The 12,080-nt window shown below is 50.2% G+C and overlaps 1 protein-coding gene and 1 long non-coding RNA gene across 2 annotated transcripts; one reads left to right on the top strand and one right to left on the bottom strand.

Annotated features, from left to right (window-relative positions):
• Nucleotides 1-1,872: 1,872 nt before the first annotated feature.
• Nucleotides 1,873-6,307, bottom strand: LOC134479468 (uncharacterized). Its single transcript, XR_015622549.1, has 3 exons — nucleotides 6,206-6,307; nucleotides 5,425-5,564; nucleotides 1,873-5,280 (listed from the first exon to the last, which is right to left on the bottom strand). It is a non-coding gene; the product is annotated as an uncharacterized LOC134479468 (long non-coding RNA).
• A 100-nt stretch (nucleotides 6,308-6,407) lies between these two features.
• Gsc (goosecoid homeobox) lies at nucleotides 6,408-8,451 on the top strand. Its single transcript, NM_001191873.1, is given in 3 exon segments — nucleotides 6,408-6,874; nucleotides 7,400-7,659; nucleotides 8,021-8,451. Coding segments are annotated over 3 exon segments (771 nt in total). The 5' UTR covers nucleotides 6,408-6,519; the 3' UTR covers nucleotides 8,177-8,451.
• Nucleotides 8,452-12,080: the final 3,629 nt, after the last annotated feature.

Below are 12,080 nucleotides of genomic sequence, written 5' to 3'. Positions count from 1 at the left end.
TCAATCACCAGATGTGACAATCTGGCCAGAGCTGGAGTTCAGTGGGCAAAGTGCAGCCCTGGCACTGGAGAAGCCCTGGGGTGGATGAAGCAGCCCAGCTGCTGAAACCTGAGGCTGGATGGCAGGCAGCACACACATCAAATCCCAGCACTTGGGAGGTGGAAGCAAGAGGAGTAGATGCTACTTAGCAAGTTTAGGCCTGCCTTGGCTAGGCGGGGGCCTTATCTCAAATGAGATAGCAAGATAATGTCAAAGCAAGTGGCCATTTCAGAAAGTCTCGTTCTGAAAATCTGAACACAGCAAAGCCTTCACTATCCTCAAGGCTCCCAAACACACAAAACTTACTGTTCTCAGGCTCATTTTAAAATATTCTTTTCTTCAAAAAAATAAAAAAAAAAAAGAAAAAGAAAAAGAAAAAAAGTCAATCCCACAAAGTATCTACAAAGTATCTTTCAAAAGTATTAGATGTCTTCACCCAAGATACATACTTTCCCCAGAAAACTGATTCCAAACAAAGGTTAAGGGAGGCGAACTCTATCCAAGTCCAGCCACTGAAAACTATTCCATTGACAGATCAATAGTTTTTCTTACGAACATTTCAATGACAGCAAAAAAGAAACAATGTTTTTTTTAAGCCTTCATTCATTTAAATATAGATGGAAAGGTTAAACAGAATGGTGTGTAGCAAGGCTTAGAAAACACAACAGAACAAAAACAGCCTTGAACTTCTTTTTATGTCTTAAAATGTGTCTTTTGCTTTCCCGGTTGCTGGATTGGAATGCAACACAGAACAACGGTAAAGGAACCACCCCCTGTCTTCCCCAGCCAAGCAGTTTTTCTTAATTAGATTCGTGCCAGCAAGGTCTTTCCAGGGGGAGTTGGGGTGGGGGGGACGGGTGTCTCAGCTTCCTTGGGTAACCCACAACACACAAAGAAGCTGCTCTTCCTTGTCTCTGAACTGTGTTTCCCCCGTTCTTCCAAAATTCTACCAAAGGGCAGTGTCACCCAGAGAAACGCAAGCTTGAGGAAAAGCAGAGTCCACCCAGGAAGTAAGTCAGCCTTAGTTCCCATTCAGGCTGCCCAGGCTGTTCTGTCTTTCCCTTCCTAGATATAGAGGAATCCATTCCAAATTGAGGGAGAGATACATTAGTAGCGAATGGGTTTATTCAGACTTGTGGCTTCAAGAAGCCCCAGCAGCCACAGAAGGAGCTCTGCATTGTACCCCCGGGGGACTTGGAAGCCTCCTCCGCTAACAGCCTCCACCCAAGAAAACCTCAGATTTGTCATCTGCATCCTGAGATTTAGTGCGCCTAGGATGATTCTCTCCCCAGACTGATTTCTGCATTTTAATAGGTTCTGTGACACTGTTGCCATTTAGCTGGTAAGGTCCTGAAATGATACCTAGATTTTTTAACACCTATTTGTATGTTGGACTGACTGGCTCTGTCCTAAGACAAGCATTTAATAACACAGCAGTCATTCCTGAGCCCTGCTTAAGTGTCCCCTCCGGTGGGATGGCTTAAAGAAGACTGACAGAAATGTTCTTTAATAACTATGGTTTGCCCATGCCTTTCAGATAGTAAGTGGCCCGTTCTCACCTCATCTGCAGCTTTTAATCGCAAATGGACATTGCTTTTGAAATATCTTTTTTCCCCCCTTTTCTTTCATATAGTTTTTTTTCCCTCCCCAACGCTGCCAGTTGAAAGTCGAAATCCAGCAAGAACGTAATGGTAGGTGCCAGCTTTCTGAATTACAGGGTGACTGCCGGAGCTGATCCTAAAAAGCAAGTGTCTTTTTTATACTGCATAAAAGGCTGAAATGTTTACATATCAAAAGGCTATAGGCCAATTTCTGTCAAAATTACACATGAAGTTAAGCAGTACAAGCAATTTATTTAAACACTAGTCATTGTAGAAGAATTCAAAACCATATGCTCTTTTAGCAGTTTTTCACAAACGCATCTGACCCATGACTTGGCTAGACACACAAGCTTCATAATTTACTCGAAATTTCAAATCCCCTTGACGTTTAAATAAAAGATCTTCATTAATGAGGTTTACATGAATGAAAACGTTAGAAGCTGATATGGGTTAGCTAGGGGCTTCGGGAAGCTCTGAGCTGGCTGCTCTCTTCTTTCAAATGACTGACTTCGCTAATCATTTCAAGAGAAAGTTCCTTTAAGAACAAATTATCCTCATTTGCATTCTGTGATTTACAAAAGCCTTGGTGCAAGTCACTTTGAAACAAGCTCTGGGTAAATAACTCTGCCGAAAGCCCAAGCCCGCGCTCTGCAACCTGGATAGCCCAAGCTATTTTCTCTTTCCGAGGCCCTGGGAAAGGGGGACACCCTTTTCTCTCCCAGGATTCTGGGGCGCTTTCCTAACATTTTGATTAACCAGCCACTTTTATTTCGAACGTGCAAAATTTCTAACAACCCCCCGCCCCAGCTAGTTATTGTCCTAGGATTGGAAGACGAAGACTCCACGTTTTGCTGGTTGTGCCCTGCATTAGGGTAGTTCTGAGCCCTCTGCTCAAGGCGGCACAGTTCCAAACTCCAGAGGAAGGTCACTTGGAGCTCCTGCAGATATTCTCCAAGGAGTAGCAGAGACAGGAGACTGTTTTTGAGACACTGACAAAAAAAAAAAAAAAAAAAAAAAAAAAAAAAAAAAAAAAAGCCAAAATGCAAACAGCAAAACCAATTTGCTTGGTGAAACCCGTAGGAGGTCTTGGTGCCCTCTGGCTTCCGTGGGAATTCCCCCATCTTCCCTAATTCCTGTCTTCCTTACAGTATTCCACATACCTTTGAAAAGGGTACATCAGTGTTTTGTGCACATAGCTCAGAAACTCCTACCTAAACCACGTATCTAAAAACTCTACCTAAGATGTCCAATTAGAAATTGCTCCATGTACAGGCAAGAAATTGAGTGTTTAGAAAATAAACCCTGAAGAGTTGGGGCCTCCAACCGGTTCCCCGTCCACCCCTCCCCAAGAAAGAAAAAAAAAAGAGCTATGAGATTGGGGTGTAGGGATAGTGGGGAGACAGCCCTCTGAGAGATAGCCAGATGAACACTACTAACTTGGGCTCTATGTTTTGAATTAGAAAAGCAATCTAATTTACACTCTGAATCAACTCAGAGATGATGGTGGTACAAGAGCGGTTGGTCTTCGAAAGCCGCCAACCAACAAATACACCTTCTGTATGTGTGGAATCCACTGATCCATTCTTTAATATCTTAAAAATGAGGGCTATTACTGGGACGAGTGAGTCCCCCAACAAACACATTTTCATAGACTTCTGCGTGGTGATTGCTTTGTGTGAAATCGTGTTTGTGTGATAATAGAGAAAATCAACGGCGTGTTTACTTATTTCTCACCGAAGCCTCTCCGGCGGCCTCCGGACTCGCCGGTCCTCCCATGCTGAGCTGGGCGTGCGGGGGCGACAAACAATCGCTTAGCAACTGGAGGGGGACAATTTGCGTGCCTCGCATTTGTTATTTCAATTGCGCCTGGCCACTCAGGACAAGATTGTTCCTAGTGCGTTGGGGACACTTGGAGGGTTTCCTCAGAGAAAGCACAGCAAGGGATCTGGGCCCCTGACTTCCTTCACTGAGCCAGCCTCCCGGCGGACAATGTGGAACAACCTTGGGCTGAGGGGACAATTGTACCAGGAAGGCCCCGCCACGGGTGAGCTCTCCCGGAGTGTAGCGGTTATGTGGCTCGGGTTCCCTTCTGGGAAAGTCTTGTTTTCGAGGAAAAGAGCTCCAAGACCGAGTGACTTTTCTTTATCTTGAACCCAGCTGAAGAGACCCTGCTTTTGCCTTAGGGCAGGAGTGGGCCCAGCCCGCTCCTTTGTCCCAATGAAAAGAAAAGAAACTAACTCATTAAATACTAAGGTTTTAAGGGATTCAATTAATCTCGGATTTGGTTAGATTATTTAAAATCCCGAGGCCTCCAAAGGAGGGATAGTTTGCCAGGTGGCAATGTTCGGTCTTGAACCCTGGCACCCTTGGCTACAGGTGAGGAGTTTTTTCCTTCTAGGGTTCCTGACACAGCTAGGGGGCTTTGGGAAATCGAGCCGTGTAGTGAAATCCCTGGCTTGTTAAAACCGATCACTAAGCATCAAGAGACACGAAGGAGTGGGCGTGGGTTTGTTTTAATCTTTTCAACCCCCCCTACTCTTTCAGATCTGTGGCTGAGTACCTATCTGAGTCCCCTTCAGAAGTTGCAGGGGTCTGGGAATCTATCCCAGGGGCCCTTTGGCTCTCCTGTTTCTGCCTGGCACCCCAGTAAAGGTCCTAAGAGACCTGCCCCTGCATGCGCCTTACCCACTCACAACCACCACCAACACAAACGAACACAGCGAAGTCACCACTGAAACTGCAGCCTCTAGTTCTTGCCCATCAATTTATCTCCTTTTAGAACTGTGGAGCAGCCGGTATGTCCGGAACCCGGTGAAAGTCTTTGTACTGGAAAAAAAAAGGTACTTCTCTAGGTAGGCTCAGCCTTTCTGACGGATGGTTCACACTCCTGAGAGACTTGTTTCTCTTAAAACAAAACCAAAAACCTGTTACCTCCCAAACTGAAACTGGTCTCTATTCAGTCCTTACTACCACCCCCAGTTTGCAAAGTAAGCAATCCAAGTGTCCTAGGCCATTCGTGGGTGGGCTGGAGGGCGCGGAGGTCCAGGAGTGGAGGCCTAGGAGAAGCGCGCTTTCCTAAGCTCCGGGTGGCTGCTCCCACGCACTGCCACACGGCCGGAGTTCTGTGTCCAGGAGGGACCACCAAACTTACCGCAACGGTTCTCTAACCCAGGAAGAGCAATAACAAGAGGGGTGTCTCCTCCTGTGCCGGGAGGACTTAGCATTTATTGTACGACTTTAAGACGGCGTTGAAGCTATCTTAGCTTATCAGTGAGAGACGAATCTCCACAAATGCCTTGGACCTCCAGGGAGTCCTCTACCCAGGTCTCGCCTGAAGCAGCTGGAGCGACGGCCGGGACGATGGACTGCTCTGCAATTCCGGGACTGGCACCAGGGACGCGCGACTTCTGGCCTCTGCTTTCGTTCTGCGCAGAGAATCGTTTACCTTCCCGGAGGTCGCCCAGCCGCCTGCGCGTAGATCTAGGTTGGCTGCGCCTCCCACGGTTCGACCGTGCCTCACGGAGAATCCCGCAAATCATCAGGGCCGCCCGCAGTGGCCCGACTCTGGTCCAGGCCGCTGGGGTCCCACAGAGGCCAGAGTGGGCCTGGAAAGATAGCTAGAGGCCTTTTGGGGAGCTCGCTGATTGAGAGAGGAACGCCACTCAATATGTTGAGAAAGGAGACAGGCAGTCCCGGTAGACCCCACGAGAATTAAAACCCAAAAACAATTTTGGGGAACGCACCCCTTCTCCCAGAATACTAATCAGAAAGGCACAGAACCTACCGGCACCCACGCGGGAAGCCTCTGGAAGCATCGCTTCAGAGTGCTCCTCTCCGTGGCGAATTTTAAACAGTGGCTGAATTTGCTCCTCACTGATGTGTTAGCTAGGGAAAGTCAGGGTGGTTTCAGACCCAGAGTGACCGCTTTAAGGAAAAAAAAAGAGACAACTTTTACGAAGCCGGCCGTGTTTCTTCTTTCACCGTTTTAGCTCTGAGAAAAATTGGCTTTTGCAAAAACAAAAGATTTTGGGAAAGAGACGGGGTGGGGGGTGAAATTAGGCAGCGAGTTCACGGGGGAGGGGTGAGGGTTGGCTGTGGGGGGAATTTTCAGTCTCAGTTGAGGGAGGACACAGCCACCCTCATTTCTTAAAAGCAAACAGATTCCGAAAGGGAGTAAAAAGTTCTAAAGTAAAATTAGCCACAATGAATTTGAGCTACAACCATAGGAAATCGCACCCCATAATAGAGAGAAAAGGGTCGGGGCGGAGAGGTCGGCGGCGGAGTTGTTAACGGCGGCAGGACAATAGTATTAATAAGATTAACCTGGGCAATTAGGCCGCCCGCCCAGCAAGGCCGGGGCCGCGCCGGGGCTGCCGAATGGAAAAGATTAGGTTAATTTCATTAATTCTCAATCCACAATCTTTTTCAGGCCCTGAGGCCCCCCTCCTCTTGGCATCTCCCCCCCTCCCCTGCAAGCGCCCCCCGCACTCCCTCCCCCCCATTCCACACCACCCAAAGGAAAAGAAAAGGACCAAATCTGGTTCTGTTTGTCATCTGCATATTACCAGGAACTAAATCCAGGATGACGTCGACTCAGTATAAAACCAACAAGAGGTTGAGCCGGTCGGAGCTGCGTCCTACCCGCGGGTTGAGTTCAGCTAGGCGGCGGCGAGGGGAGGAGAGGGCGGGAGGAGGGAGCTCGGACGCAGGGGGCGGGGAGGGGCGCGAGTTGCGCGCTCGCCCGCGCTCTCTTTCGGTTTGCTCGCCCGCGGGAGCACAGAGTGGGACAACCCCCAACCCCCACCCCAAACAACACCACTTGGAGACTTCTTCTTCGGCGCGTCCCCGCCGCCCCCCGGTCCCGGCGCGGGGCTCGGGGATGCCCGCCAGCATGTTCAGCATCGACAACATCCTGGCCGCCCGGCCGCGCTGCAAAGACGCGGTGCTCCCGGTGGCGCCCAGCGCCGCGGCTCCGGTGGTCTTTCCGGCTCTGCACGGGGACTCGCTCTACGGCGCTGGCGGCGGCACCTCCTCGGACTACGGCGCCTTCTACCCGCGTCCTGTGGCCCCTGGAGGCGCGGGCCTCCCGGCCGCGGTCGGCGGCTCCCGCCTGGGCTACAACAGCTACTTCTACGGGCAGCTGCACGTGCAGGCGGCGCCCGTGGGCCCGGCCTGCTGCGGGGCTGTGCCGCCGCTGGGCGCCCAGCAGTGTTCCTGCGTCCCGACGCCCCCAGGTAGGGTCGCGAACGCGCGCGAGCCAGCCTTCGCCATCGCGGCAGTCGGTGGCTGCTAGGGCGTGGACGCGCGGTGTGTCTGCTTTATTAACCTGGCACCAACTTTCTCCCTTTGCAAGCCTTCCCTTTTCTCCCATCTATCTATCTATTTATTTATTATCTTTTACTTTTTATTTATTTATGTTTTTGGTCACCTGGTATGGGAGTTTGCACACGTCTGCTGAAAACTTGAGGCTAGAGTTAAAGAAATCGAATCACCTGAAGTGTCCTGGCGACTCCAGACGCGCGCGGGAATTAAGTGAGGGCGCGGGGAGATTAAGTCTAAAGTGCCTGAATTGGCTTTTGGATGTGTGCAGGAGGACACTTTTCCACGACCAGGCATCCCTGGTCTCAGTCTTTGTGTTCCCCCAAAGACCTAGCGCCCCGTGTAGACTTTTTTATTTTTAAGTTAGCGAGGGCAGCAAGCAAGTTGTCCTATGGTGCCCAAGGGAGGATGGATGACTGTCGTCCCTCCCTCTGTCGCAGGCTACGAGGGCCCCGGTTCTGTACTGGTGTCTCCAGTGCCGCACCAGATGCTGCCCTATATGAACGTGGGCACGCTGTCGCGCACTGAGCTGCAGCTGCTCAACCAGCTGCACTGTCGACGGAAGCGGCGGCACCGCACCATCTTCACCGACGAGCAGCTCGAAGCCCTGGAGAACCTCTTCCAGGAGACAAAGTACCCAGACGTGGGCACTCGGGAGCAACTGGCCCGGAAGGTGCACCTCCGGGAGGAGAAGGTGGAGGTAGGCAAGGGCCACAGCGGGGGTTGGCCGGGGTGGGGGTATCTAGTGGTCCTTCCCTGCACTCAGTTTTTTGCCCAGTCCTCCTTGGGGCTGTGGCCACTCTAAGAGCATCCGAGAGGTGGTGGCCTGGAGGCTACCCGAAGGCACTTTAGGCCCAAGAAATGGAGTGGAATTGAGGAAGCGTGGAGGGTGTTTCTCATTTTGTTGGCCCTGAGCGCAGCGATGGCTTGCGATTTCTCCCTGCCTGGCTGAGATTTCACAGTCATGCTGTCCCCTGGCTGCGTAGGGTTATCCGGTGCCCTGGCATCGGTGGGCAGCAGTCTTTTGGTCACTACTCTTTGGTTGCCCCCTCGCGCAACAGGTCTGGTTTAAGAACCGCCGAGCCAAATGGAGACGACAGAAGAGATCCTCCTCAGAGGAGTCGGAAAACGCTGAGAAGTGGAACAAGACGTCCTCGAAAGCCTCACCAGAGAAGAGGGAAGAAGAAGGTAAAAGCGATTTGGACTCGGACAGCTGACGGCCGCGGGCCGGCCGGGGCGCTTGCCTGACGCAAGGACTTGCACAGACAGTCGATGCTACTTGCACACGCCCTGCCTTGCGGGAGGGGGTCGAAGAAGCAACGAGGAGCTAGCTGTAAATAATGTAAAGGTCCGGGACTGCCAGGGACAGGCGCGTGGGGACCGCAGCCCCGCGTCCCGGGCTGCCTGCGTGAGCCGCGTTCCCCACCGTAGTATTTATAGTTAAGTTAACGGTGACAGTACAATAAAGTGATGGCGATGCAGACCAGCCATGTTGTGTTTCCTACCCTAGTGCCATCAGTGGAGGCCTAGAAAAGTAATCTGTCTAGTTGCAACACCGAAGGCAACTAAACGCGGCGAAGTAGGGGTGGGGAGGTAGGAATTGGTAGCACTGGGTATCGCGGGTCTTTGGAAGGGGTGGAGAGTGTGGGCCGGGTTTTCTACAGCTTCACCTTTTCTTTCGATCATTCCTTCCTTCCTTGAAGCTTCCTCACTTCCTCAGAGTCCCTTCCCAGTTACTCACTCAGGACCTCCGCTCTCGAACCCACCCTAGACCTAAGGCCAAGGACGAATTGAATTCCTGTGGGGGGAAAAAAGGCAGCTGGAATGATAGCTTTCCTGGTTGTTGGCGCTTTCTTTCTGGCTGTCACCTCCCCAGGGAGCTGTCCCCTTTTTCCCTTTGAGCCTAGAGCGTTTGTTTCCACTACACAGACCTGGTGCTTGCACCCTACCGGAGTGCCACTGAGAGCTGTGTGGTAGAGTACCTGCTGGGGACTTAACTTTTTGGACCATATTAGTTCCTTTCGGTTTTCCTCCTATGCTTGGTAAAAGTTGGGAAGGGCAGAGTGGGTCTTTCTTTCTTAGAGCCTTGCAGAACTCCCTGCCAGACGAGCCCCTTGGAAATGGTTCACTCTTTCAGTGGGGGTTCTCTGCCCTGACACTAGACACCATCCACCCCTGAAGGAAGGAGTACACCCTATCTATCTACTACTGGTCATAAATTTACTTTTTTCTCTGGAGCAGAGAGGTCACTCTGGCTGCCATCTGTGACAAGTTTTTAATATGTTAAACTTTTAATTAGTTCTACCTTAAGTGTGTTTATCTAGGAGGAAGCCAGAGCCTGAGCCCGCTCCTTGGCTCTGGAACTGGGGGTGGCGAGGGGGGTGGGGGGCTGCTCTCCCCTGTGCCATTTTGAATATTAGGAGCAAGGTCTATTCAGGGCTAGACACTATGGCTAGGAACAGTGCAGGAAGAAAACACGGTGATTTATGGGGAGTACTTTCTTCTCTCTCTCACAGTTTGTAGGATTATAAAGCCAATGTGACTAAGCCCAGGATTGACATAAAATATGTAATAACACCTAATATAGCTCTTTTTCTTTAATCTGGGATCTCAGGCTGGCTTTGGACGCCAAATCCCCCTGCCTTCACCTCCTCTGCTGGGCTCACAGGCCGCTACCAGCTTCAGGTGCTGCTTTTAAAATAAATATCCTCACTTAAATGCTTTCTGCAGAAAAAGAAAGGGTTCGGAGGACAGATCTGCCTACGGGGGAAGATCTCTGTCATTCATACCTAGACTTTCCCTCAGTTTGAACTGTCTCTGATGTTGATCTGCATTGCTGTAAAGTAGGCACAGACACATGGCATCTGCTTTCCAAGACTGTGAATGTTTCCAGGTGCTAATTCAGAGTGGCACCTAATACATTATGTGGCCACTTAATAATAATAATAATAATAATAATAATAATAATAATAAATAACATGACTCTTATGTCAGGACTAATACTTCAGAACTTGCTTCCCTTGTCTTATCCTCCAAGAACTCTGTGAGATGGGGCATACTGTCAACGTTTTACAAGGGAAGAGGTTTCTGAAAGGTTAAATATTTTGACATCACGCAGCCCATAAGAAACCAAGGGCACAGGGGGTGGTTTTGCTCGAGTGAATCTTGTCTGTAGTTGGAGACATTTCCGATAACCACAGTTTCTTTGAAAAGCATCCCAAGAAGCTGGCCAGTTCTAGATGCTGTCTCAGAATGGCTTTTTAAATATACCTTCTTTTTAGATGCCGGACTTCCAGGGTGAGAGGGTACGGAGTGCTGAGCAACCCCACTTGGTAACAGTTGTGTTACTGGATGGGGGTGCTGTTGGATAGAGAGAAGCCTGAGGGGGCATCTATGTAGCATTCTACCCAGAGATCTGCTCTCTCTTTTATAGTACACCTCCATTACTTGCATACGACCTGCACTCCAGTTTGCTATACAAGGGAATTTTCATTTTTTCTGGTCTGGGAAGAGATTATGTGGCTAGAGCTAGGGAGAGGGGAAATCAGGGGACTCTCCCAAGAACACCTGGTGAGAAGTTGCCAGTAAGTTGGAGGTGTGTGAATTGCTTGGTTTAGGGCCAACCCAAGGTGGTGAGAGACCCCACACCCCCCTTCCCTAGTCTCCATGCCTGGAGTTGCCTGTGAAGTGTTGTAGCATTCGCCCAGCTCACAGGAAGTAAGTGTGATGAACGTCTCATCGTCTCATCGGGAGAAAAGAGGGAAAAGTCAGCAAGGTTGGCCTAATTATAGTCCGGCCTCCCTTCTGCATGCCCCAGGCAGCTGTGGGACTCAAACCTCTGTTGCAGCTGGCTGTCAGTGTCAGGCAGGGCCAGATGGGGTCACAGGGCAGAGAGAGAAAGAGAGAGAGAGAGAGAGAGGAGAGAGAGAGAGAGAGAGAGAGAGAACATGAACTGGGGCCTGCGAATTTTCTGTAGTGGAACTTTGAACTGCAGTGTTGGAAAGTCAAGTTGTGCATGGGTGGGTAAGATGTGGGCCCAGTGACTTGCCTGAGAGCTTTCTGTCTAACACCCCTGCGTCCTGCCCATTTTAAACCTGGGCAAATGGAAGAACAGAGCTAAAGTCAGGGGCTATTGTGGGGACCACAGTTGGTCGGCAAAGCTCCTGGTCCTTGAGTTTCGATGAACTAAGATGCCTTGTTTGTTTGGCTCCTGATGGAACCTAAGCAAGAGCTCAGCAGTGACTGGGAGTGAATGGAGCTACTTCAGGGGGATATCGGAGTTTGCGTACTGCGCCAGGCGGTCCAGTAAAGAACAAGAATAAGCATTTCCCTAATGGCGGCCTAGCATTTTCTATGATTGATGGATTGATTCATTGATTGATTGGACTGGGTTTTACTTTGTATCCCTGGCTATGTTGGAGCTCGTCCTGTAGACTAGGCCGTCCTGCTGCGGTTAAAGATGTGTGTGGCCAGACCTGATGAATTTGGAGGCTTGGGACCATGGAACAGTAAGTGGTAGAGCAGGCCCTGGCTCCTGAGCCATGCTCGAGTGTGTTTGTGTACACACACACACACACACACACACACACACACACACACGCGCGCGCGCTCATGCACGCACGCACGCACACACGCACACACACACACACACACACACACAATCTCAGCAACCTCCCACATCTTCCCTCGAGATGAGGGATGAGAGGTATATGTGTATATGAAGCGGGTAAGATTGGGGGCGTCTACAAATTTCTATCTTTTTTTCCTGGAGAATGTGTAGTCATTCCTTGTAGCTGCCTGGACAGAGGCGGAGGGGTGGTGGGGTGCAGTTTGAAAACTACTCCTGATTAAGCAGTCAGTATTTGGGGAGAGTGTATTTTAATTACAGTTCTTTGATCAGCCTGTGTTTTATTGACATTTGAACTTTGAACCCGGAGGCTTTGTTTTGTGTTTCCGGGGACAGAATGGCCTTTAAGTGTGACAGTTCCACCTTAGCCTGTTGAGAACTAGGGCTAGATGTGTGAACCACCATGCCCCGCTGGTATGGCATTTTAATATATATGTATGTTTATGTATGTGTCTGCATGTGTGTGTATATATGTATGAGATAGAAACAGATTC

Source organism: Rattus norvegicus, chromosome 6 (genome assembly GCF_021556685.1).
Source record: "Rattus norvegicus strain SHRSP/BbbUtx chromosome 6, alternate assembly SHRSP_T2T, whole genome shotgun sequence".
Classification (NCBI taxonomy): Eukaryota; Metazoa; Chordata; class Mammalia; order Rodentia; family Muridae; genus Rattus; species Rattus norvegicus.
This window is presented reverse-complemented; position numbering and strand designations above follow the sequence as displayed.